We start from the raw sequence: 20,703 nt of genomic DNA, 5'->3' as shown, positions 1-20,703 counted from the left end.
GCATGTACCTGGCAGCTTCAAGGGAGCCGCAGCGGTTCAGGATCAGCGGTGGGCGGAGCCTCGTCCATTCATTAGTCTCAGCAGCTTCTATAATACTGTACATCCATGCTCAGCAGTCACTCAACGTGTTGCATTCAAGGACACTTGAAGTGCTGCATGTCACAAAACAGCTGATTTAAACTATGAGGGAAAACAAAACTCTTCCTTTCTTGTGATGTCTCTTAATTTTTTTTGTGTGTATTGTATCTGAGAGTTTCATTTCACCTGGACATATGTGCAAAAATCTTTTCTTTCAACAACAAAGTGAGTCTCTTCTTGTCATGTCAGCTTTATTAACACAGCACATTTTAAACAACCAAGGCAGACCAAAGTGCTTTACAGAGTAAAAAGTTTCAAATAATCTGAAAATAAAAACATCTACTGTGTTAAAACGAGACATATGAATATACAGTGTAGTTATGAAATCCTAAAAGCAGAGATAAGTATTCAGCGTGGATTTAAAACACTCAAGGGTCCTGAGTGGCTCTCTGAAAAAGATGCCTTTTATTTTGAAAATCTCCTTATGCAAATTAAATATATCAAGCTGTGTCAAATTATATACACGGGTGAATCTACAGTCTGTTGGGGTAAAATTCACATAATTAATTTGCTTTATGTTCAAAGTAATCTGACACCAGCGGGGACTTTAAGTGACCAACTTAAGTTTCAGGACGATCGGAGCGTCGAGCAGCACAACAACATCGGCTGCCATCTTAGAGACGTTTACTTCTGTTATTGTGAAATTTGATCATTTTGTGTCATGGCTATGGTCTAAAGTTTGGCAGTCCTCGGGGGGGCCCCTACTGGTCAGGGGCCCCAAGCAGTGACCTGCCTTGCCAGGTGACAAGCAGCACCTCTGATTACATAGGGCCAGGCTTGCATGTTCTTTGCAACAGATTGTAAATACACCAGAAAGTTCTGTCAGATTTGAAGATGTTGATTTGAACTGAGCTGCAGATTGATGCTTCTTGTGTCGCAATCTGTTATTAATAAAAACACTTTCAATTTAGCAAATCATCGTTTTGTTTCATTTAAAAACAAACTTTTCTTGAAGCTCACAGAGCCAAAAGTTACTTTAAATAGAATCTCACTCACTTACTAAGTCTAAAACCCTCTTAGGTGTTTTGGATAACCAGCTCAGCCAATTAGAAGAGTACTAGAAATAATCTTTAAACTCAATTTAGTCAAAATATCTGATGCATAGTCTCCATAAAGAAATCTAGATAAAAAATCCAGCAGGGATTAAATTGATAACAAGAGAAAAGTGAATTTATTCAAATCTTGGTCGGTCTGCTTTAAAACTGTTTTTCACTGTGTGTCAACATACATTTAGATGTTCACAGCATGAGAACAAACGTGCTGAGTGCCAGTGTGATTAGCTCACACACATGCAGTCTGTCATACTAGAACATCTCAACATATGGCAAATAACTCTCCAGCTAAGCCTCTCAAAACAATGAGGACTGTTTATGTGCCTGTCTCTGCAGTGACAGCTGCTCAGCTGATCACCACCTCTGTGTAAGCATGTTCTGAAGTCTGACAAGTTTTAGATGTGCAAACTGTTTCCATTTTGCTTCAGCACTAGTATAACCTTGGAAATGGCACTATTTGGATTCCCCCACATGCAGTCCAAACTTTAAGTGCTTCACTCACACAAGCTAAAGCAGGGAAGGTAATGATGGCACGGCTAAGCTGGTTATATCAGCAGCTAATGGAAACAAGATGGCTTCGGCCCTAAGATTTGTACCTGCACACTTTCTGCACCTGCACACTTTTACCCATGTACCGTACATGTGCACTTTAGATGTTTTATGTATTGTCTAAGTATGTCACTCTCCCTGCAACCAAATCGACCTACAGGTACAAATAAAGTCACCTGAACTTAAACAACCTCATCATGAGTTGTCCTTCTTAGATGAATCTATACCAACACCATGCATGTGAGTGCAGAGCAGAGATTAAACACAACGTATTATTAATGCAAACATCAAAGTCAAATTTGTTAGACCTGTGGGTAATTTAAAGGCCCACAGAAACATGAGAACAAAAACAGGGAAAACTAAAAATGTAAAATATGTCATTTATGGTGTTTTAAAAATGTAGATTAAAACTAAACTGTATGCAATTAATTTGATTTTAAATAAGATAAACTAAGCTGACTAATATAAGTGAACAGTAAGAGGACTAACAAAATATGTAAACAGAGATGCATACAAGAAGATGACAAAAGTGCAATAAAGGTAGAAACAGGAGATGTATGAAACACTAATATCCAATGAATAAAGTGATGCATAAAGGACAAACAGGTGAGGTGTATATCAGAATTTATTTTAATTGGCCATGATATACTAGACTTAAAAACAAAGACACGGTAAACAAAGGAGCACAAACACACAGTACTCAAGTATAAGAAACATTAAATAAAATGTACAGGCCGATTGTATACATACAAATTAAAAGTGTTGATACGTGAAAACAAAGACTGATCTTGAAGAAGACAACAGTGCAAAGATAAATACTGGTGTGCATCAGATTACACGGGAGGTAGATGATGTAGTATTCACATTATTACAGAGGTTGTAGCAATAATTAAACATGAAAAGAGGGCGGCTGAAAACAGTGACAACAAAGAGAAATACCCCAAACAATATGTGGCAACATCTGGATGACAAAGAAGACAAAGATAGATAGATAGATAGATAGATACTTTATTGATCCCAAGGGAAATTCAAGCAGAAAGTTAAACCATGAATGAATGAATTAAATTTGATGTCCCCTCGGGGAAGCACCACTTACTATCCAGACAGACAAGTCCCACCAAAGAACACACATGTTCAAAACAGAGAATATAACAAAAGTTCAGGGCCGTTATTACAGCCAGGATCAGGCTCCCCCCGAGGCGAGCCTTTCTGCACCTCATTGCTCTGTAGCTCCGCTCAGGGGGAAGAGGGGTGAGGAGAGTGTTCAGTGGGTGTGTGATGTCCTGTTCTATTGAGATTGCAATGCGTGTTATGGCCGTGTTGTTGAGTTCTGTGAGGTTTGGTGGGGAGAGCTGTTATTCTGGCAGCTATAGTTGTGATGCGTGTGAGTTGTGCCTTGTTTTTTACAGACAACATGTTAAAGCTCTATTCAGGTCCAGCAACAGGATAAATGCAGAAACCTGCCTAGATGTTACTTAAAGGTGCACTGTGTTTTTTTTGGTTGTGGAAAAAGTTGGAGAAGTGAAATAATTCTATGCTTTATTTTCAGAAGTAAATAAACAAACTTTATTCATTCACATTGTTTGGAGCTAAAAGGCGACCAGAGGACTATTCTACGAAGCGAGTTCAACATATCCAGGGTCTCTTTGGGTTATCTGGCTTGACAAACCCTGACATACGAGATCGTGATTATCAGTCCTACGATGCAGGTTATCAACCTGATCCGTCAACCCAGGGTTGCCAAGAGCGCGTTCACGTAAAAGGGGCGGAGTTAGCGTCATTTAACCAATCACAGTCTTCACCGCGTCTGCCGTCAGCAGATCGCATTATATTACATATATCACATCATATTTATAAAATTTATAAAAACTAAAAACTACATTAACGATATAAATACGTTAAGACAAACAGGCTGCAAAGAGAATGCAGGAATAAATGCAGGAAGAACAAAAAAAAGGAAAAAATATTTGTATTTGTCCCATGGTTAGTTCACCTTAGAACTGACTATAATAACTTGTTTCTTCTCTGATCTGAATGTGTTGCTCTGACTCTTTAAAGCGGAGAGTAAAACAGTTTTAGAAGTTATATGTAAACTGCAGCTCTGACCATCACAAACAGAGCAGCATGGACAGATTCTACTTTAATGTAAATACAAGATAGATAGATAGATAGATAGATACTTTATTGATCCCGAGGGAAATTCAAGGCATCCAGTAGCAGTATACAGACAGGCAGGACACAAGACATTAGTTACAATACACACCCGCTGTCCCCCCTCCCCTCTGTATACAAAATCCCCCAAACAAGATATAGCAGCCCCTATGTGACTAAGAATAAACATAATTATATGTTAAACCTGTTCAGTTAGCATTAGCAGTTAGACTTAAAACTAATATAGCAATTCAAAGCCACAAGAAAATATTCGTAATTGTACATCTTAAAAACTAAAATGTTCCGGCGCTTTCTTCAGTCTCTGTTTAAGGATATCAGTGAAACATAATCATTAACTAAACGGACTATAGTCTAATGTAAAATCATGCGGGACACATGAAGTGTCCTCCCTCCTCTCCATCAGCTCCGGGAGCTCCACCATCTAAAGATCTGATTGGTCAGTGGGCGGAGCTTTTCACAGGTTGATCTCTTATCTCCAACATAACCTGCTCCGGAGCAGGTCAGGTGTTCAGCATCAGTTACCATGGTGATATACCCAGGTAAAAAGTAATCGACCCTCGTAGGACTGAAAACCCAGAGTTAACCCTGAAGTTACCTCGCTAAGCTCAAATCCTGCTTCGTCATATAGGCCTCAGGACAGTTACGGTTTCACTTTCACCATAACTTCTTTCGTACAATATTATCTCCAAACAATGTTACAGGGACCAAATTTACCTCTGAGGACAGTTTGTGCACCTTTAATGTCATTTTGAAAAACTATTAGCCTACAATAACAACTAATATTTAAAATAATTGAATTAAATTGGTCTGTAAAAAAGACAATATAGCATATATAAAACAATGTGCAATATATTGTGTAGTAATCTCATACATTGCTTTTGTTTTTATATCTATTTATATCTGCACCTTACTTTGATACCATACCTGATACTGCTTTTTTATCCTGCACTACAATGAGCTGATGCAATCAAATTTAACATTACAATAAAGAAAGTCTAAATCAGTATGTGATTTGAGTGGAAGTTAATATTCTATTGTGCTTAAATGAATATGTTTTTAATATATAGAAAATTAATTTAATAAAAAAGCCAAAATGAGTCTATTTGATCCTCCATAATTATAAGGGGAGTAGGCCTATTGACGTTTAAGATAGAAATCGCAGTGTGGTTCATTCAAATGTAAAAAAAAAAATAAAAAAAAAATGAATGAATAGAAAAACGTTTGATTAGTTTGACTTGTTATTTCCGGACAGTCTCTGAAGGCGACCTTACATGTTCCGCGCGTGTCCGGTCCCAAAAAAACACAAAGGAGACGTCGATGACGTCACACGTTGACGTCGTGTTGATTTTGAGCGGAAGAAATAATATATTTATAAACTGACGTAAGGGCGCTAAATCTAAAATAAATCGTGAATAAAATGTGAAAATTCATAAAAAATATTTTTTTGTGGGGGTGTGAAGCAGCTGTACGCATGAAAGGTTAGAAAAATATTCTACTTTAACAAAAATAAATTCGTTACGTCGCGTCAGGAAGCGAAAAAAAAAGAAAAACTTGCTAACGCTGCCGGCTAGCTAGTTAGCATTAGCATAGGGGCTAGTTGTTGCTTCAGATGTGACTGCGCAAAAAACGGCTTCTCGTCCCAAAGTGTTTTTCAGTGCTGTGTGTGTTTCTGTGGCGACTCTGTGATTTAAGGGTTCAACACGAATGAGTTCAACAGGACAGTGAAGGAATAACTCTGCTAATAAGCGGCAGGCTAGGTGTGTTAGCGCGACGCGGCTAGCGGAATGTTAGCCCTCAGTTAGCCGACTATGTTAGCATTCCTGGACACAGCTGAGTTAACCTTTAGGACCCCACTGCTTCTTTTTCACGACTCTTCCTTCTGGCTGTTGATCTCGTAGGAGCATGGCGCCCCGCTTACAGCTGGAGAAGGCGGCTTGGCGCTGGGTGGAGTCGGTGAAACCAGAAGAGATCAGACGGGAACACATCGAGCTAGCATACCGAGTCAATCTCCCGGCCTGCAAGAGAGGAGCCTGCAGGTACAAAAACACCAAACAAACCTCTTTAAGTCTTTATATTTATCATTTAAGAATATCAGCAACACGTGTTTAAAACTAGTGGACTGTTTCACTTTAGTTTATTTTTCAATCAAACACGCTGACAATAAATAAAAACACCAATATTACAAAGTGTATTTGTCAGATGTATAGTTAAAGATGTCTTAATTAAACATTTACAGCTAAAACATCTGCCCAGTGTCAACACCACAGAGTACAAAAAATGCACAATTCAATAAATGTCTCCTCATTCACCTTTTTAAAAACAACATTTTTTTCAAATTTCTTGAACAGAATTGTGTTTTTGCTTATTTTGATTTCATTCTTCAAACCTCATCCTCGCTGATTTCTAGTTAACGTGCTCTTTTATTGTTGTTCAAGCTCACAGTTTCATCAGGATGTCTCTCTCCTCTAACTCTGAAAAACAACGTTTAAATATAAGTTCAAAGTTGTACATTAACCTGTGCAGGGTTAAATCCAACCTGATCCGTTAACATCAACGTGTGTGACCTTTTAAAATGACATGAAGTTGGTGTGTTCATGGTGTCCTTCATGCTTTGTTTCTGCAGGAGGAACTGCAAAGGGAATCCCAGCTGTTTGGTGGGTATCGGTGAGCAGGCGTGGCTCGGGGAGATTGATGAAAACGCTTTCCACAACATCGACGACCCAAATTCAGAGCGTCGAGACAAGGTATGTCGACTTGGCTCATGTTGTTGTGGACTGCACGCTCTGATAATCGGACAGAGGAGGCGAGGGCCTGTGACTGAAGGACCTCTTTTATGTACTTATCAACATCTTTTTCAGGGCGATCAAACCACCAAGCAATGACGGCATCTGTCGGATTCATCAGTGTGTGACCGGTGATGGGAGAATTATATCTAAAATGCCTCTCTTGTTTTTCGTCTCCGTTCTCTTCGTAGAACACTTTTGTTGGCCTGACCAACCTGGGCGCCACGTGCTATGTCAACACATTCCTGCAAGTGTGGTTCCACAACCTGGTGCTGCGAGGGAGCCTTTATCAGTGCCACAACTCCAGAGCCCAGGAACACAACTCTGAATCCGGTACATCCCCAAAACCAAATATTGAGTTTTATTTTGTTTTCCTAGTTTCACTCTTCATGGGTTTTTTTGGGGGGTTTTTTGGACAAATTCCCCTTTTTACTAAACCATTTAAAAAGGAGTGAATGAACCAACAGCTACTGGTACTAACCTGCTGGTTTCACTGTCACCACCTGTTACATGTAGGCTCTCTCTCCTTGTGCTCAGTGTACAAATTAATGCAAAATACACTGCCTCCGTCTTTTTTCAGATTACGAGCCTCAGTCCATCTGTGAGCACCTGCAGTATCTGTTTGCACTCCTGCAGAACAGCAACAGGAAGTACATCGACCCTTCAGGGCTGGTCAAAGCGCTGGGCCTGGACACGGGACAGCAGCAGGTAAATCACGCCCTGCAGATGAGTGGCTAGTTTCTAAGTTATAACTGCCACTGCTCTGCATTTGTATTTGACATAAATCACACTTTTATATGTGAGAAATCTGTTTTTTTCTCCAAGACGCCCTTAATGATATTGAAATGGTGAAAATGGAAAGGAAAGTGAAGTCTTGGTTTCTTTTCAGGATGCTCAGGAGTTTTCAAAGCTCTTCATGTCTCTGCTGGAGGACACGCTGTCCAAGCAGAAGAGCCCCAGCCTGCAGAACGTCATCCAGCAGCAGTTCTGTGGACAGTTCTCCTACGTCACTGTGTAAGTCCAGTCACTACTTAAAACCTTGTGTTAGTATAAAATGTCCAGCTGTCATTACAAAGACGCCAACAGGTCCGATATCTTCTTGAAAAGTGTTTCCCCTCTGACTGGCAGCACAGCTGATTTATTTCCAAACAGTGTGACTTTTTAAAACGTGAAGGCGTCAGGAGCCTTGTTCGGCTGCGGTCAAATGTGTAAAACAGTTTGGACTCTTCTTTTTGTGTCCCAGCTGTAACCAGTGTGGACGATCGTCTGCGCTGCTGTCCCGATTCTACGAGCTGGAGCTGAACATCCAGGGCCACAAGAACCTCAACGAGTGTGTCACAGAGTTCCTGAAGGTAACCTCCACACGCCACACAGCGTCAGTGGTGTTAAAACTGGACGGACAGCAGAGTGAATCACTTCCTGGCTTTGCTTAATGAACTGTTATGAAACGCTGTGGGGATTTACCTCGTTTCACATCACATGAACATAATTCATCTGTGCAGTTTGATGAATCATGATTTCCTCCACGTGTTTTTGTTCATCCTAAAGTAAAATAACGGACCTGAGAATGCCCTCTCGTGTGTGTTTTTGTGTTTTTACCGAGCGGTCCGTTTACAGTTTGGTTCGGTTAGCACTGATCTGGCTCCTCAGCCAACTCGTCCCCTGACTCGATAGACGAGGTGTGAGCTGGGTGGTGAGGGCGCGTCTGCATCTTAAGTGTGACGTCACTTCATAAACTAAACAAATGAGAAGAACGTCTGCAGCTCCGTGCTCGTACATGCTACACGCTGACATTACAGCCTCTTGAAATCCCAGGATGTATAAACATGGCGACACTGTCTGTGTCTCACCGCAGCCTTCAGGAGGATAGCAAAGAAGGAGGACGATAGGGATGAGTTATTTCGTCCATTACAAACTTCTGACAGTAGAAACACCAGTTAAGGCGCATCGTACCCAAACAAAGCGAGCTGGACCGCTCGGCAGTGATTTAGGCAGAAATGGGAAAACGGGATGCAAAAAAAAAATACAGGGGGTGCAAATTTTTTTCAGTGTCACTCACGGCGGAGCGGAGGTTATGTGCTCACTAACACACTGGTTTTGAAGAAAACTGAATAAGTCTCTAAATTGTGCATTCTGTTCAATAAGATGCATTGTTACACATTTTAGTTTTCCCAAGCTTGATAATGTTGATTTACTGTACAGCCCCTGCCCTGACACACCCCTTCATCATTTGACTCACTTGGTTCATGTTGTCCCTTTGTTGGCCCACTGCTTCTATCTGCACTTTCTTTAAAAAACAAACAACAAACAAATAAATTCATAATATTACATGTGTCATCCAGTAATAATAGATCCCTAGACCTTGATAAGTCAATCATCTGTCAGCATATTCGAATGTGGCGCTGACCCGAAAAGGTGGAGCTAAACACTGCAGTCCGTTGATTGGTTGAAAAAATCGTCACTTCCCGTGTTACGTCGGTAAACAAAACTCCGCCGTGTTTAAAGCATTGACTGTAACACAGCTGATTGTTTACGTGTGTATTTCTCCTCGCCGCTCACAGCCTTCTCTGAAACAAAGCTTGATTGAGTTCTTGTAATAAACAGTCACATGCCAATGACAAAGTGGATGAACTACTGGATGTCTTCTTCGTTGGTTTTGTTTGTGTAGCGTTTTTCTCCTTTTGTTGAATTCATTAGTTAGCGGTTAGCTGTCAGCGGTTAGATGCTATCATATGACGCTATTTACATAGCGGCTATCATCATCTGGCTGACACGCCGTCTACCAAATAGGACACGGGTGGCTGTAGAAACGTAAACAGGATCGGGTTTAAGCTTTTCAGTACCGGTATTCGGCAAACATATTCTTTGCCAGAATTAGAACGTAGCCTAATCAGATATTTAGCGCACCGTATAGAAACCTGTGTAGTAAGCACGTCTATTAAATGTAGATATTTGCACGGCCTAGGTCAAGCCGTGCAATAATTTCAAGGCCGTGTTTTTTTAAAATAGGCCGTGCAAAAAGCGGTTTCGCGGCAGGCTACCTAAATCTATGCCGCTCGGTGGACTCATGGTTAACCTTTTGCTTTTCCTCGTGCCTCTCTCAGGAGGAGAAGCTGGAAGGAGAAAACAGATACTTCTGCGAGACCTGTCAGAGTAAACAAAACGCTACCCGGAGGATCCGACTGCACAGCCTCCCGCCGACACTCAACCTGCAGCTCATGCGCTTCGTCTTCGACAGGTGTGCCTCGGACTGACGTCTCTTTCAGGGTGCTTTTTAATTTATTGATTTAATTGTCTCTTCTCTTCGTCTTCGTCTTCGTCTTCGTCTTCAGACAAACGGGACACAAGAAGAAGCTCAACACCTTTATCAGTTTTCCTGAGCAGCTGGAAATGGGGCCTTTCATGGAAGGACTACAAGGTGCCTAAAGTCATGAATCTCTATCTCTCACACACACACACACACACACACACACACACACACACACACACACACACACACACAATCTACATGGCAGTCAGAGCACACTTTTAAAATAAAATTAACATCTGTTTTTGTTTGTGTTCTGCAGATCATAAGTACGAGCTGAGCGCGGTGCTGATCCATCGGGGCATCAGCGCCTACTCGGGACACTACATCGCGCATGTGAAGGACGCGCGCACCGGGGACTGGTACAAATTCAACGACGAGGAAATCGAAAAGATGGAAGGCAAGAAGCTTCAGCTCGGCATCGAGGAGGACATCGGTGAGTCGTGCTGAACGTGTTCACAGGCGGCTCATCACTAATCGCTCATGTAGTCACTGTGCTTTGAATATTACTACCTGGTGCTCACGGTCAGTAATGTTCCTCTGACACCCGTCAACACAATGCAAAACATAAGATGAACACGCAGAGGTTTTCTAAGCTGTCATTTGAGTGCGTATACATTTTGTTTTTAAACTCCCGTCTTTGAGTTTGTGCGTTAAATCATCACGTTCAGACACTGGGATGAGCGCCAGATTTTCAGAAATGAGATTTTGTCACCAAAAGAACTCTGAAAGAAAACGGGATACTGACGCACGTATACGCCTCGATCCGGCTTCTGGCAACTGCTGACTACCTGCGGCTGCGCAGCCACCGACAAGTGATAAATCAGCAGAAAGGTCGTGACTGAAGGACGGTGAGAAGATTAACACCACAGGCGCAAATAAGATGCAGTAATCAGGAACTGGGGTAGTGGGACTGATCATGCATACAGGGATATGAATCAGCAGGTGTGCATGTAAACACTTTGTCTCGAAGCTAATCTAAATCCGGATCAGGCTCATAACCCGGATACTAAAGTCCATGCAAACACAAGTTTGTTGAGATTCTGCTTTGCCACACGTAGCTCCTTATCCCGTTTTTACAGAACTGCTGAGTCTGACATTTTATGTTTGAACTTGCGTCCAATATTTTTCTGATGTTTAACTGTTTTTCTCTCGTCCACCTCTTGTCTTTATTTTATTTTATTTTTTAGCTGAGACGGTAAAATCCCAAACGCGGAAGCCAAAGTGCAGTAAAGGCTACCACTGCTCCAGAAACGCCTACATGCTGGTGTATAAGATCCAACAAGAGGAGGGCTCAGCTCCGCCAACGACCAACGTCGAGGTGCCAAGTGAGTCGTAGGATTTTAATAGATTAATAAATAAGAGAGCTCATTTAGCCGACAGTCTGATGGTTTGTCTTACCCTCGCTCTTCCTCCCAGCCTTCCTTCAGAGGCTGGTGGACCAAGACAACCGCAAATTTGACGAGTGGTGCAACGAGATGGCCGACATGAGAAAGCAGAGCGTGGATAAAGGCAAAGCCAAGCACGAGGAGGTGAAGGAGCTGTACGAGCTTTTACCTGCAAAAGACGGTCGGTAAAAACATTCCCTGATGACGCACGCAAACAGAATGAACCCAAACAGGAAGCTTGTTTTGTTGTGACTTCCTGCTGAGTGTGTCTCCTCGCTCTTTCATGCTCAGGTGAGCCCTATGAATTTATCCCCCTCGAGTGGTTGAAGAAGTGGCTGGACGACTCCACCGCCACGAAGGAGATCGACAACACCATGTTCCTGTGCTCTCACGGCAAGCTGCACCCAGACAAGGTGGGAGACTCCAAGAGGGTTTCCATGCAGGCGGCAAAGCTTCTGTACGAGCGCTACGGCGGAGGGCCGAGGCTGGACGGTGAGTCGAGCTCGAGGCTGAGGGCGTTAATCCTGATTCAAAACTTTGTCACAAATAAAGCGAACAGAGAAGTCGGTGTGCGACTCTCTGTCAGATCACAGAGTGTCTGCGTCTCCTGTCTGTAAACGTCACATGATGCTCGAGGCAGGCGCTCAGTTACCAGAGGTAGATTTTGTCCCCGTGCATGCTGGGTAACGCTGACGGCTGACGAGCAAAGAAGCGTTGAGTTTAGTCGTCCTGTGAAGAGACGGCAGATCACGCAGCTCAGAGTTTATTTGTGAGGTTGATAAAGAGACGTGATGCTCCGCCTGTTGTCGCCGTGCAGGTATCAGATACGCTTTGTTTGTCTTCTGCTTCAATACTAAAGTCTTTTTCTTTCTTGTGTGTGTTCGTTCAGATTCGTCTCTGTGCACAGAGTGTGTGAGTCAGCGGTGCCGAGTGCTGCGGCTAAAGAACCAGCTCAATGAAGACTTCAAGGAGGTCTCCAACCTGGTCAAACGAACACTCAGGTAAACAAACCTTCATCATCATCATCATCACATGTCGGACTGGACTTTCCTGTCTCACCTCTGTCTCGTGAGTCGGGAACAGTGGGAGTCGTCCCCTGAGCTCCGAGGTCGTTTTAAAAACCTCTTCACCTCCATCCGTGTTTTCTGTTCTCAGCGATGACGGCTTCTGGGTGGGTAAGGCGTCTCTGCGTAGCTGGAGGCAGCTGGCTTTGGATCAGCTGGAGGAGGACGAACAGGAAACCAAACACAGTAACGGACAGACCAACGGACAGGGACCACACACGAATAACAGCAAAGGTAGGAGGAGTCGGCCTGTCTTATTCTGACAGCGAGCAGCTGCCGTGTTTGTGGAGATGAATGACCTTCAGCTTGTTGATCGTAGATTTCAGCTCGGAGCTCTCGGAGGGCAACGAGGATGACATGAAGACTTTCAATGAAGACATCGTCTGCGGTCACGGTGCAGTCATCCATCCTAACCCTCTTTAAACCCTGAAATAGTCCTCTTTTTTTTTGACCCTGCTGTGTTTCTTCTGCAGGCGGCCTGAGCATCCTCGAGACTGAACGTAAGCTGGTTTCATCTGAAGTCTGGACTAAACTGAGGAAGTACTTCCCCAAAGCGTTAGAATTTACCAAGAACCAGGAGCCCTGTCAGCAGTGTGTGGTGAGTCGACAACACGCTGAGGATTCTTATTTTGGAAGGCCTTTGAGTATAAATCGCACCGCTGTTTGTGGTTGTTTCTCAGAGAGAGAAAAGTTTAAAGTGTCCGTCCGTGTGACGATTCCCAATTTGAGTTTTCTCTGCAGTTGTGTACGGCGACCTTTTCAGTAATTTCTTCTTCTTCTTCTTCTTCTTCTACTTCTTCTTCTTCTACTATTTCTACTTCTATTTCTACTTCTACTTCTTCTACTACTTATCCTCCTCCAGACTTTGGAGCAGGAAGAAAAGGACAACGAGGCGGTCAGTAAGATGATGGCTCAGGACCAGAAGAACCAGCTGCTCAACCTCTTCCACGAGAAGAACCGGCCGGTGCTCTCAAAGTGGCCTCAGGTACGCGTGAGAGCGTGTCGGACGACGGTCTCTCTGGAGGAATAGAGCGAACATATAGTGTTCATGTCATCTCGGTGAAGAAAGGGTTAAATCCTGTATTTATTTTTTCTCGTCACAGGGCACAGACATTCTTTACATAGTTCCTCTTTTCTTCGTGGATGAGTGGAGAAAATTCATCAGGTAAGTTTGTTCCAGTGAACACGTTTCTCAGACGTGCACAGATTGTGAAGCGTACAGGCCAATATAGATTTAAAAAACTTTATTTGGCTTCATCGTGTGTTTTAAAAACACTCGATAACGTGTCTGTCCGAAGTGTTCAGCATGAATATGTGACGTCTGTTAAAGCAGCTAAAGGTCACATACGATCCAAAATATTTTCTCTAACACTAACAGGTGTCTCTAGTCTGTCTCCAAACCCCCCAGTGTCTCCCTTCTTCTGCCTGATCCACTTTTCAGAAAATGTGTGACATCACAAAGGGCAGTAGCCCCTCCCCCAGGTGGGTGACACTCCCACAGCTAGGTGTTTGTTCTGCCCTCTGAGTCTGCCTTCTCACCGTAAACAATAGGACATGGAGCCAGAAAGCAGCGAGTACACCCGAGCCCTTCCAGAGAGGGGGCGTGGCCAGACACAGCTCATTTACATATTTAAAGCTACAGACACAGAAACAGCCTGTTCTGAGCAGGGCTGAAATAGAGGGGTTTATAGACATGATCAAATACAGGATCAGAGTGGATTTACAACAACACACTTCACACATGATGAAGAGGAGCTCTGACACTTATTTAAACTTATTTAAAAAAGAAGAGGAAGAGAAAATGTGACCTTTAAAACTCTTTTGATTTGAACCAGTTTGCATTTAGTTTGACTTTTTCCGTTCTGAACTGGCCGATATCTCGTGATGAGGATGATGAACAGGGCTTACCAACATTTCAATGTGTGTGTGTTTTGCAGGAGACCTACCAAATGCTCTCCGGTGTCTAACGTAGGCAACACGCTGCTGCTATGTCCCCACGGAGGCTTCATGTTTACCTACGACTCTTTGATCAACGGAGACGCTCAACAGTGAGTTCTGCTGATTTAACGAAACAATAATCTGTTTTTTTACCCTCCAAATATTTTCAGTAATTTGTGTTTCCATGACACAGCTGTATTTGCATTTGACTGTCCCCTCTTGTACTAAAGCGAGGAAGCTTTGTGTCCATCTACAGTTTCTGTCGGGAGAAATAGGCTGCAAAAATGAAGTTAGGAAACTTGCTGCACGCCCGCTGAAAGAACTCTGCAGACATAGAAACATGACAAATTCAACAAAAGGAAAACGCTGTAAATGCAAACATGACAAGAGAAGTGCTGTAGGTCTGTGGGGGCTCGCAGGACGTTTGCATGTGATTTTAAATTTGCAGCGTTTCTCCTTGTTGAAGTTTCACCGTCAGACGAACTCGGCCGCTAATTCTTCATGAAACGCAAATCAAACTCATAAAGGATTTTCAGCTTTTACTTAAAGCCTTCACCCTGAAGTGATGCATGACGGCATTGGCTCTGCGTTTGGTCTCATGTCGTGCCGTTTGTCCTGCACAGTATAGCTCTGCTTTGGCCGAGCGAATGGGAAGTGATCAGCAGGCTCTTCATGGTGGACCAGCCGATCTCCATCCACTGCTTCGAGCAGCCCACAGCCAGCGGCCCCTCCGCTCAGTACACCACTCAGCCTGGTGAGGCAGTCAATCAAAATGCACTCTGTTGATATATATTGGCCCTATTTTGTAGGGATGTGAAAATGTATTGTTATATTTTTGATTAGATTTCATGTTTTTTATTATTCTTTATATTTGACACATTTTAAATGATATTGTATTGATAATTTTTTTCTCATTTTTTAATTTTAGTACTCGTTATTTTAGCCTTGTCGTTACTTAAGACAAATTCCCTGTGTATGTAAACACTCAGCTCCCGAAACGATTCTTCCAGGGTTTATTTTACAAAGTGAGACGGAAGAAAAATTCTGACTGCAAAAGATTCTCTCCTGAAAACACAAATGCAGCTCTTAGAAAAAACTCACCTGTGCAGATCCATGGAGTGTGTGTGATTTTTCTTCCTCTTCAGATCTGTGTTGGGAGTGCAGAGAGAGCTTCCTTTTCCAGCAGCAGAGAGACCTCAGAGAGTACACGCAGGCCACCATCTACATCCGCAAAGTGATCGAAGACAAGAGGGTAGGAAACAAAACCGTAACATCGGGTCTAAAATCACAAATATCGTTCAGTGTTCACACGCACTCTTTGTGTTTTCATCTTCAGATGGTGAAGGAGGCGGCTCCCGAGCTGAACGCCAGCAGCTCTGAGGCCGAGGAGGAGAGGGAAGAACATCCAAAGCCGGACGGAGAGAGAGACCCGGACTTCAGCCAGGTGAGTCCAGAACAACGCTGCAGCTGTAAACCTGGACGTGTACCCGCCTCAGACTCTTACACGTCTCAACCATCTTTAGATTCCCTGCAGAAGAACGTGCCACCATCTTGTTTCTGATCACGTCCTTTGTTTGCATCTTTTTTTAAGATGTCGTCTGTCTTTGTTTCGCATCCACTGCAGCTAAAGGCTGGTTCACACGGCAGGATTTTAGATTTCCCAAACTTTAGAGACCACACACATGGCGATAAATAATCAGAAGTTTTACAGTTTTGGTCGTACAGTGTGTGGTGTGCGGCCACACGGCAACATCAACACACCACACACCAACCGATTTCACTCGCCAACGTCCCCCGATCAGACGGGAAATCTCCTAAAACCTCTCGAGATCAAACGTGATTCCAGAGTCAACAAACGGACAGAGAGGATGTAACAGGGATCGTTTGTGCTGTTTTTATCTGAAAACACGTTTTAAAAAGAGGCGTCGGTCAAAGGAGCGGAGACGACGGGAGCATGAGCTGTACTTGATACATGATGATATGGAGGCGAGTAGTTGTTGTTGTTTTGCTCCTGGTGTTTCCTCGTCACTACGTCACCTCGCTTTCTGATTGGCTACGCGTCACATTCAACAGGCTCGTGCTCGTTTCCCCTCGGGGGGGGGGAAACACAAACATGATGAGAGATCGGGCCAAAACAATCCAACATGTTGAATATCCCCGATTTGAGATCGGAGCGGTCCCGACATTCTTCTGACCAGACGAGAACGGTCTGAACACACCACACACGGCAGGATGATCTTATAAGATTATCTTATGATGATCGGGGCGTCCTTAAGATTATAGGAAGGGGAGAATCGGGGACAAAATCGGTGTAATTATCCTGCCGTGTGAACCAGGCCTTAAACTAGCTCGTAAGAGGGGGGATTATCACTTAGCAGACGCTTTAATCCCAAGTGAGAGTTTGAACCAATCAAGCGAGGATCTACAGGAGGAGGAAACAAGGTCAGGAACGGCAAACAAACAGACACACAGGTGCTGAGGTGTTCATAAAGAGCTGGGTCTTTAGCTTTTTCTTAAAGGTGCAAAGGGACTCTGCAGACCGAATGTTGTTCCACCACCAGGGGGCGACAGAGGAGAGGAGTCTAGTTAGAGGCTGGATCAGACGTCTTTCATTGGCAGAGGGTGAAGTGGGCGGGAGGGAGTGGAGACCTGGATGAGAGAGAGAACTGATAGAAGTGTGACCTCCATGTTTGAGTACATTTAGTTTGAGTTCAAACTTGGATTTCTCGAGAGATGGAGGAGTCGTCTGCAGGGAATTGTGTCCTCTCGTGTGTCAACATGATCGCTTTCCTCTTCCTCAGTCAGAAGACGGTACGAAGCGGCTGAAGCTGAGCGACGGCAGCGCTGCGTCGTCGTCGTCGTCGTCGTCTAATCCGACGACAAACGTGACCAAAGTGGGCGGAATCAGAAGAAGCACCCGGCACAGGAAACTCCGAGGAGAGAAAGCACTGATTGTTTCAGCCAATCAGACACTCAAAGAGCTGAAAATACAGGTGAGGGAGAAGATAACTGTACAGTCTGCTGTTTTAAAGATGCATCTTTTCATCGATGTGTTTTCAACCTGTGTGACTGATTCTGCAGATTATGCACGCCTTCTCCGTGGCGCCGTTTGACCAGAATCTCTCCATCGATGGAAAAAGTCTGACGGACGACTCGGCCACACTGGGCAGCCTCGGCGTCATCCCCGAGAGCATCATCTGTCTAAAGGTACCTGCAGCTTTGACTGCCTGACTCGGCATCACTGCGCTCGAACCCTCAACCCTCTCTGACTCTGAACGCACTTCCTGCTCTGTCTCCTTCCAGGCCGATGAACCGATCGCAGATTACGCTGCGATGGATGACGTCTATCAGGGTACGTGGTCTCGTCTTCATCTCAGCTGCTTCTCCATCATATAAAGTGTGGCGTGATGTTAATTCAGTTTCCTGTCTTTAACAGTGAGAATGCCTGAAGAGGGATTCAAAGGTGAGCGCTTCTATACTCGTGTCACCCGGAAAGGATTTTATTGTAGTTTGTTTTTTATAGATAAATTAAGGCTGAAAAAACTCAAAATCGTTATCGTCACTGAATTCATCTCAGGATGTGTGACACGATCTGTAGGCGGCGAACGTACGGGGGGCGACATCTCACATCTGGAAAGAAAAGAAAAAAATGTCAGTGATGACAACAGCGATTTTTTTTCTCTCAACGATTTTCAACTCAATGAAGATGCCTCTTTCTAAAACAAACACTGATTCGTATCCCCTGGCAACGGCCCCCAACCTTCTCTGCGACTTTTTCCTGTAAAAGTAGACACGTCAGCCCGGTTAACATCATTTTAAAATTTATCGTTCACAAAGTTAAGGGAGTGAGATTAAACTGTGCTGGGCCGTCGATCTAACAGTGCGGCGCAGCGTCTACAGACAGAGCGCTCCGGTCGCGGTTCTCTGCACGCCACGAGCCAGTTGGCCCGTATCTGTACCGTTTGACTCTACCATCCACTCGAAAGAGAGAGTGAGGACAGCTCTCCAATGTTTTTAATTTAAACTGCAGTACCCATTTCAAACACTAGGTGTCCGAGTTGCGTACTGCTCCTTTAATGCTAAACCTGATTATCAGATATTTTTCTAAATCAAAGCAGCTGTTCATGAATGTGAAACTCTAATAAGGATTTGTGTTCTTATTATAATTGTGTGTTTTTGGTCCTGACTTGTCGTTTGTCCCTCTTTGCAGGAACGGGTCTTCTCGGGCACTGAGGGAAGCCGTGCTGTAGCAACACTCGATCAAGTCAGACGACGGGGATGGGGAATTTTTAAGAAAAAAAAAAAGCTTGAATTTGTCAAGTGTCCATATATAAATAAGTGCTTTAATTTTTTTTTATTTTTACGTTCTGAGTAGGCTTTCTTTAATAAAACTGTGACTCTGTTGCGAAGCCGCTGTTTTTTCTCTCCATAAGGTGAGCTGGCCTTTGATATTTAAACTTCCTAATCATTCTGAGGGGCTGTGTCTTCTTCTTCTTCTTCTGCCTGACTCCTGGGGGAAAAAAGGTCGTGTAAGAAAAGTGGATCTGTTGGTTAACTGAGGGATCGCCTTCAGTTACGTGAATCAAGAACCCATGCTTCGTTCTTTTTAAATTATGACGGGAGAAAACTGCCACACGATGTTCTCTCCTTCCATCATGCAGAAGCTTTTTTTGTCTGCACAGATTTCAGGTTTGTCAAAAGAATGCACGAGTAACTATATTACAAATATAACTGCTCTTAAATGTTAGAACATGTATTACCTCTACAGCAAGTCTATATCCATATCCCCCTGTGGCATTTTAGAGATACATAGCTACACAGTGTGTACGTCAGCTGATTCCTGCAGGAGTTTCAGCCGAGCAAACCTCAAAGAGTTGGAAGTGGGAAGCAGAGTGCAGACGGTGGTGTGTCCTGTTCTTTTCACTGTTATTTCTTATGGACAATAAAGTTATTTTCAAAGCAGCCTGACCTCACTGTTTCTTATTACGACCTCAAACTGACTGTCTTGGTATGGAGAGTGCTCGCTCGTCTCAGAATTAAAAGTCTTTGTACTCGGTTGATATTTATAGACTCGGTCTCGGAGCATTCTGGTCTCTGGTGCGTAATGGTCTCTGGTAGTGGTCTTGTTTCTTCAAACCGATCTCTAGACCGCTTTCTGAAGGTCTCAGTCTTGATTTGGAGTCGTAATCATTTTCTCAGACTCCAGATTTTAAATTAAGACCACCACTGACAGGAAGTCCTCTTTCCAAATCAACACAACTTTAATTCATTTGTGGTTGGATTTTTGTCTCCTGGTTGTGGCAACAACGGTGTCACGGTCTGAGTGACATGCTGCACACAAGAATTTCTCCATGTTATGCATTTGGTTTTGAGTCGGTCTTGGTCATGTCTTGGTGTCACAGTCTGAGCACTTGGTCCTCTTGTATGTCCTGGTATCGGTTACTGTGGTCTTGACTACAACACCAGGTTCATGAGTTAAAATGAATCCCTGAGATTATAAACTGATATTTTTAAATGCAATTTTTTAATTTAATTCTCAAAAACGTGAAATGCTCCGTACTGTACGTTGAATCTACTGATCTCAGTCTTTCATTTAGTTGCCCTGCGAGGGTTGATGGACTTTAAACCACAGCAGAGGTTCTGCAGAGTTTTGCAGATTGGCCCCATCTGACAGCACTCGCCGCTATTATAGAAGACTGAATAATTCTTGTCTCGCCCAAAACATGAGTAACTACGTAACAAAAATATGTTGTTGGATTATTTCTCACATGTTGGGGATGAAAACTAAAACTTTGCTAATTCAGCAACAATCTTGCTCTCATGTTTAGTTCTCACACTTTGCTCTCTGTGTTTTATATTGTGCTCTCTCTGTATTATCTTCATACTTCCATTTTTCATTTTCCAATTTTATCTCAGTTAATTGTTATTTTTAACTATTTTTTAATCATGTTAATCAGTATTGTTATTTCTTAACTAAAAGCCCTAGAGGGACAAGTGTCGACAGACACTTTTGTATCTGTCCCTATTCAAATAAACCTTTTTAAAAATGTAGGTCATCTTAATAATAATACTACACCATAATAATAATAACCTGAGTTAAATACATATATTGTGGTTGACGGGATTAATTGTATAATTTAAATGAATACTAAAATGTATTAATTTCAGTAAATTCAGTTTCTAGACCTCCATAAATCGGTTATTTATAAGTTTTGGAGCCTCTGAGTCAAATGAATGAAAAACACAAACTGCTATGCTCCCTCCTGACCTGTAGAGGGCAGCACTGCGTCGAGGAAATAAGAAGCGCATCGA

General features: G+C 43.1%; 1 protein-coding gene across 4 annotated transcripts; it reads left to right on the top strand.

Annotated features, from left to right (window-relative positions):
• Positions 1-5,189: 5,189 nt before the first annotated feature.
• Positions 5,190-18,800, top strand: usp48 (ubiquitin specific peptidase 48). 4 transcript variants are annotated; one of them, XM_079341448.1, is made up of 28 exons: positions 5,190-5,292; positions 5,810-5,947; positions 6,535-6,655; positions 6,886-7,027; positions 7,275-7,402; positions 7,584-7,708; positions 7,938-8,046; positions 9,799-9,932; positions 10,027-10,112; positions 10,264-10,437; positions 11,192-11,329; positions 11,421-11,570; positions 11,681-11,881; positions 12,279-12,390; positions 12,545-12,687; positions 12,773-12,847; positions 12,927-13,051; positions 13,316-13,438; positions 13,557-13,618; positions 14,391-14,501; positions 15,015-15,145; positions 15,537-15,643; positions 15,728-15,835; positions 17,193-17,384; positions 17,473-17,598; positions 17,695-17,743; positions 17,828-17,854; positions 18,602-18,800. In XM_079341448.1, the coding sequence occupies exons 2-28, from the start codon at positions 5,814-5,816 to the stop codon at positions 18,622-18,624; spliced, it is 3,156 nt and encodes a 1,051-aa protein (XP_079197574.1). In that variant the 5' UTR covers positions 5,190-5,292; positions 5,810-5,813; the 3' UTR covers positions 18,625-18,800. The 4 variants fall into 4 exon arrangements, with proteins under 4 accessions (XP_079197574.1, XP_079197572.1, XP_079197575.1 ...); XM_079341446.1 differs by having other exon boundaries at positions 5,210-5,389; XM_079341447.1 differs by lacking the exon at positions 5,190-5,292 and adding an exon at positions 5,449-5,668.
• The last annotated feature ends 1,903 nt before the right edge of the window (positions 18,801-20,703 follow it).

Source organism: Symphodus melops (genome assembly GCF_947650265.1).
Source record: "Symphodus melops genome assembly, chromosome: 4".
Lineage (NCBI taxonomy): Eukaryota > Metazoa > Chordata > Actinopteri > Labriformes > Labridae > Symphodus > Symphodus melops.
The sequence above is the reverse complement of the archived record's forward strand: the minus strand, read 5'-3'. Positions and strand labels throughout refer to the sequence as shown.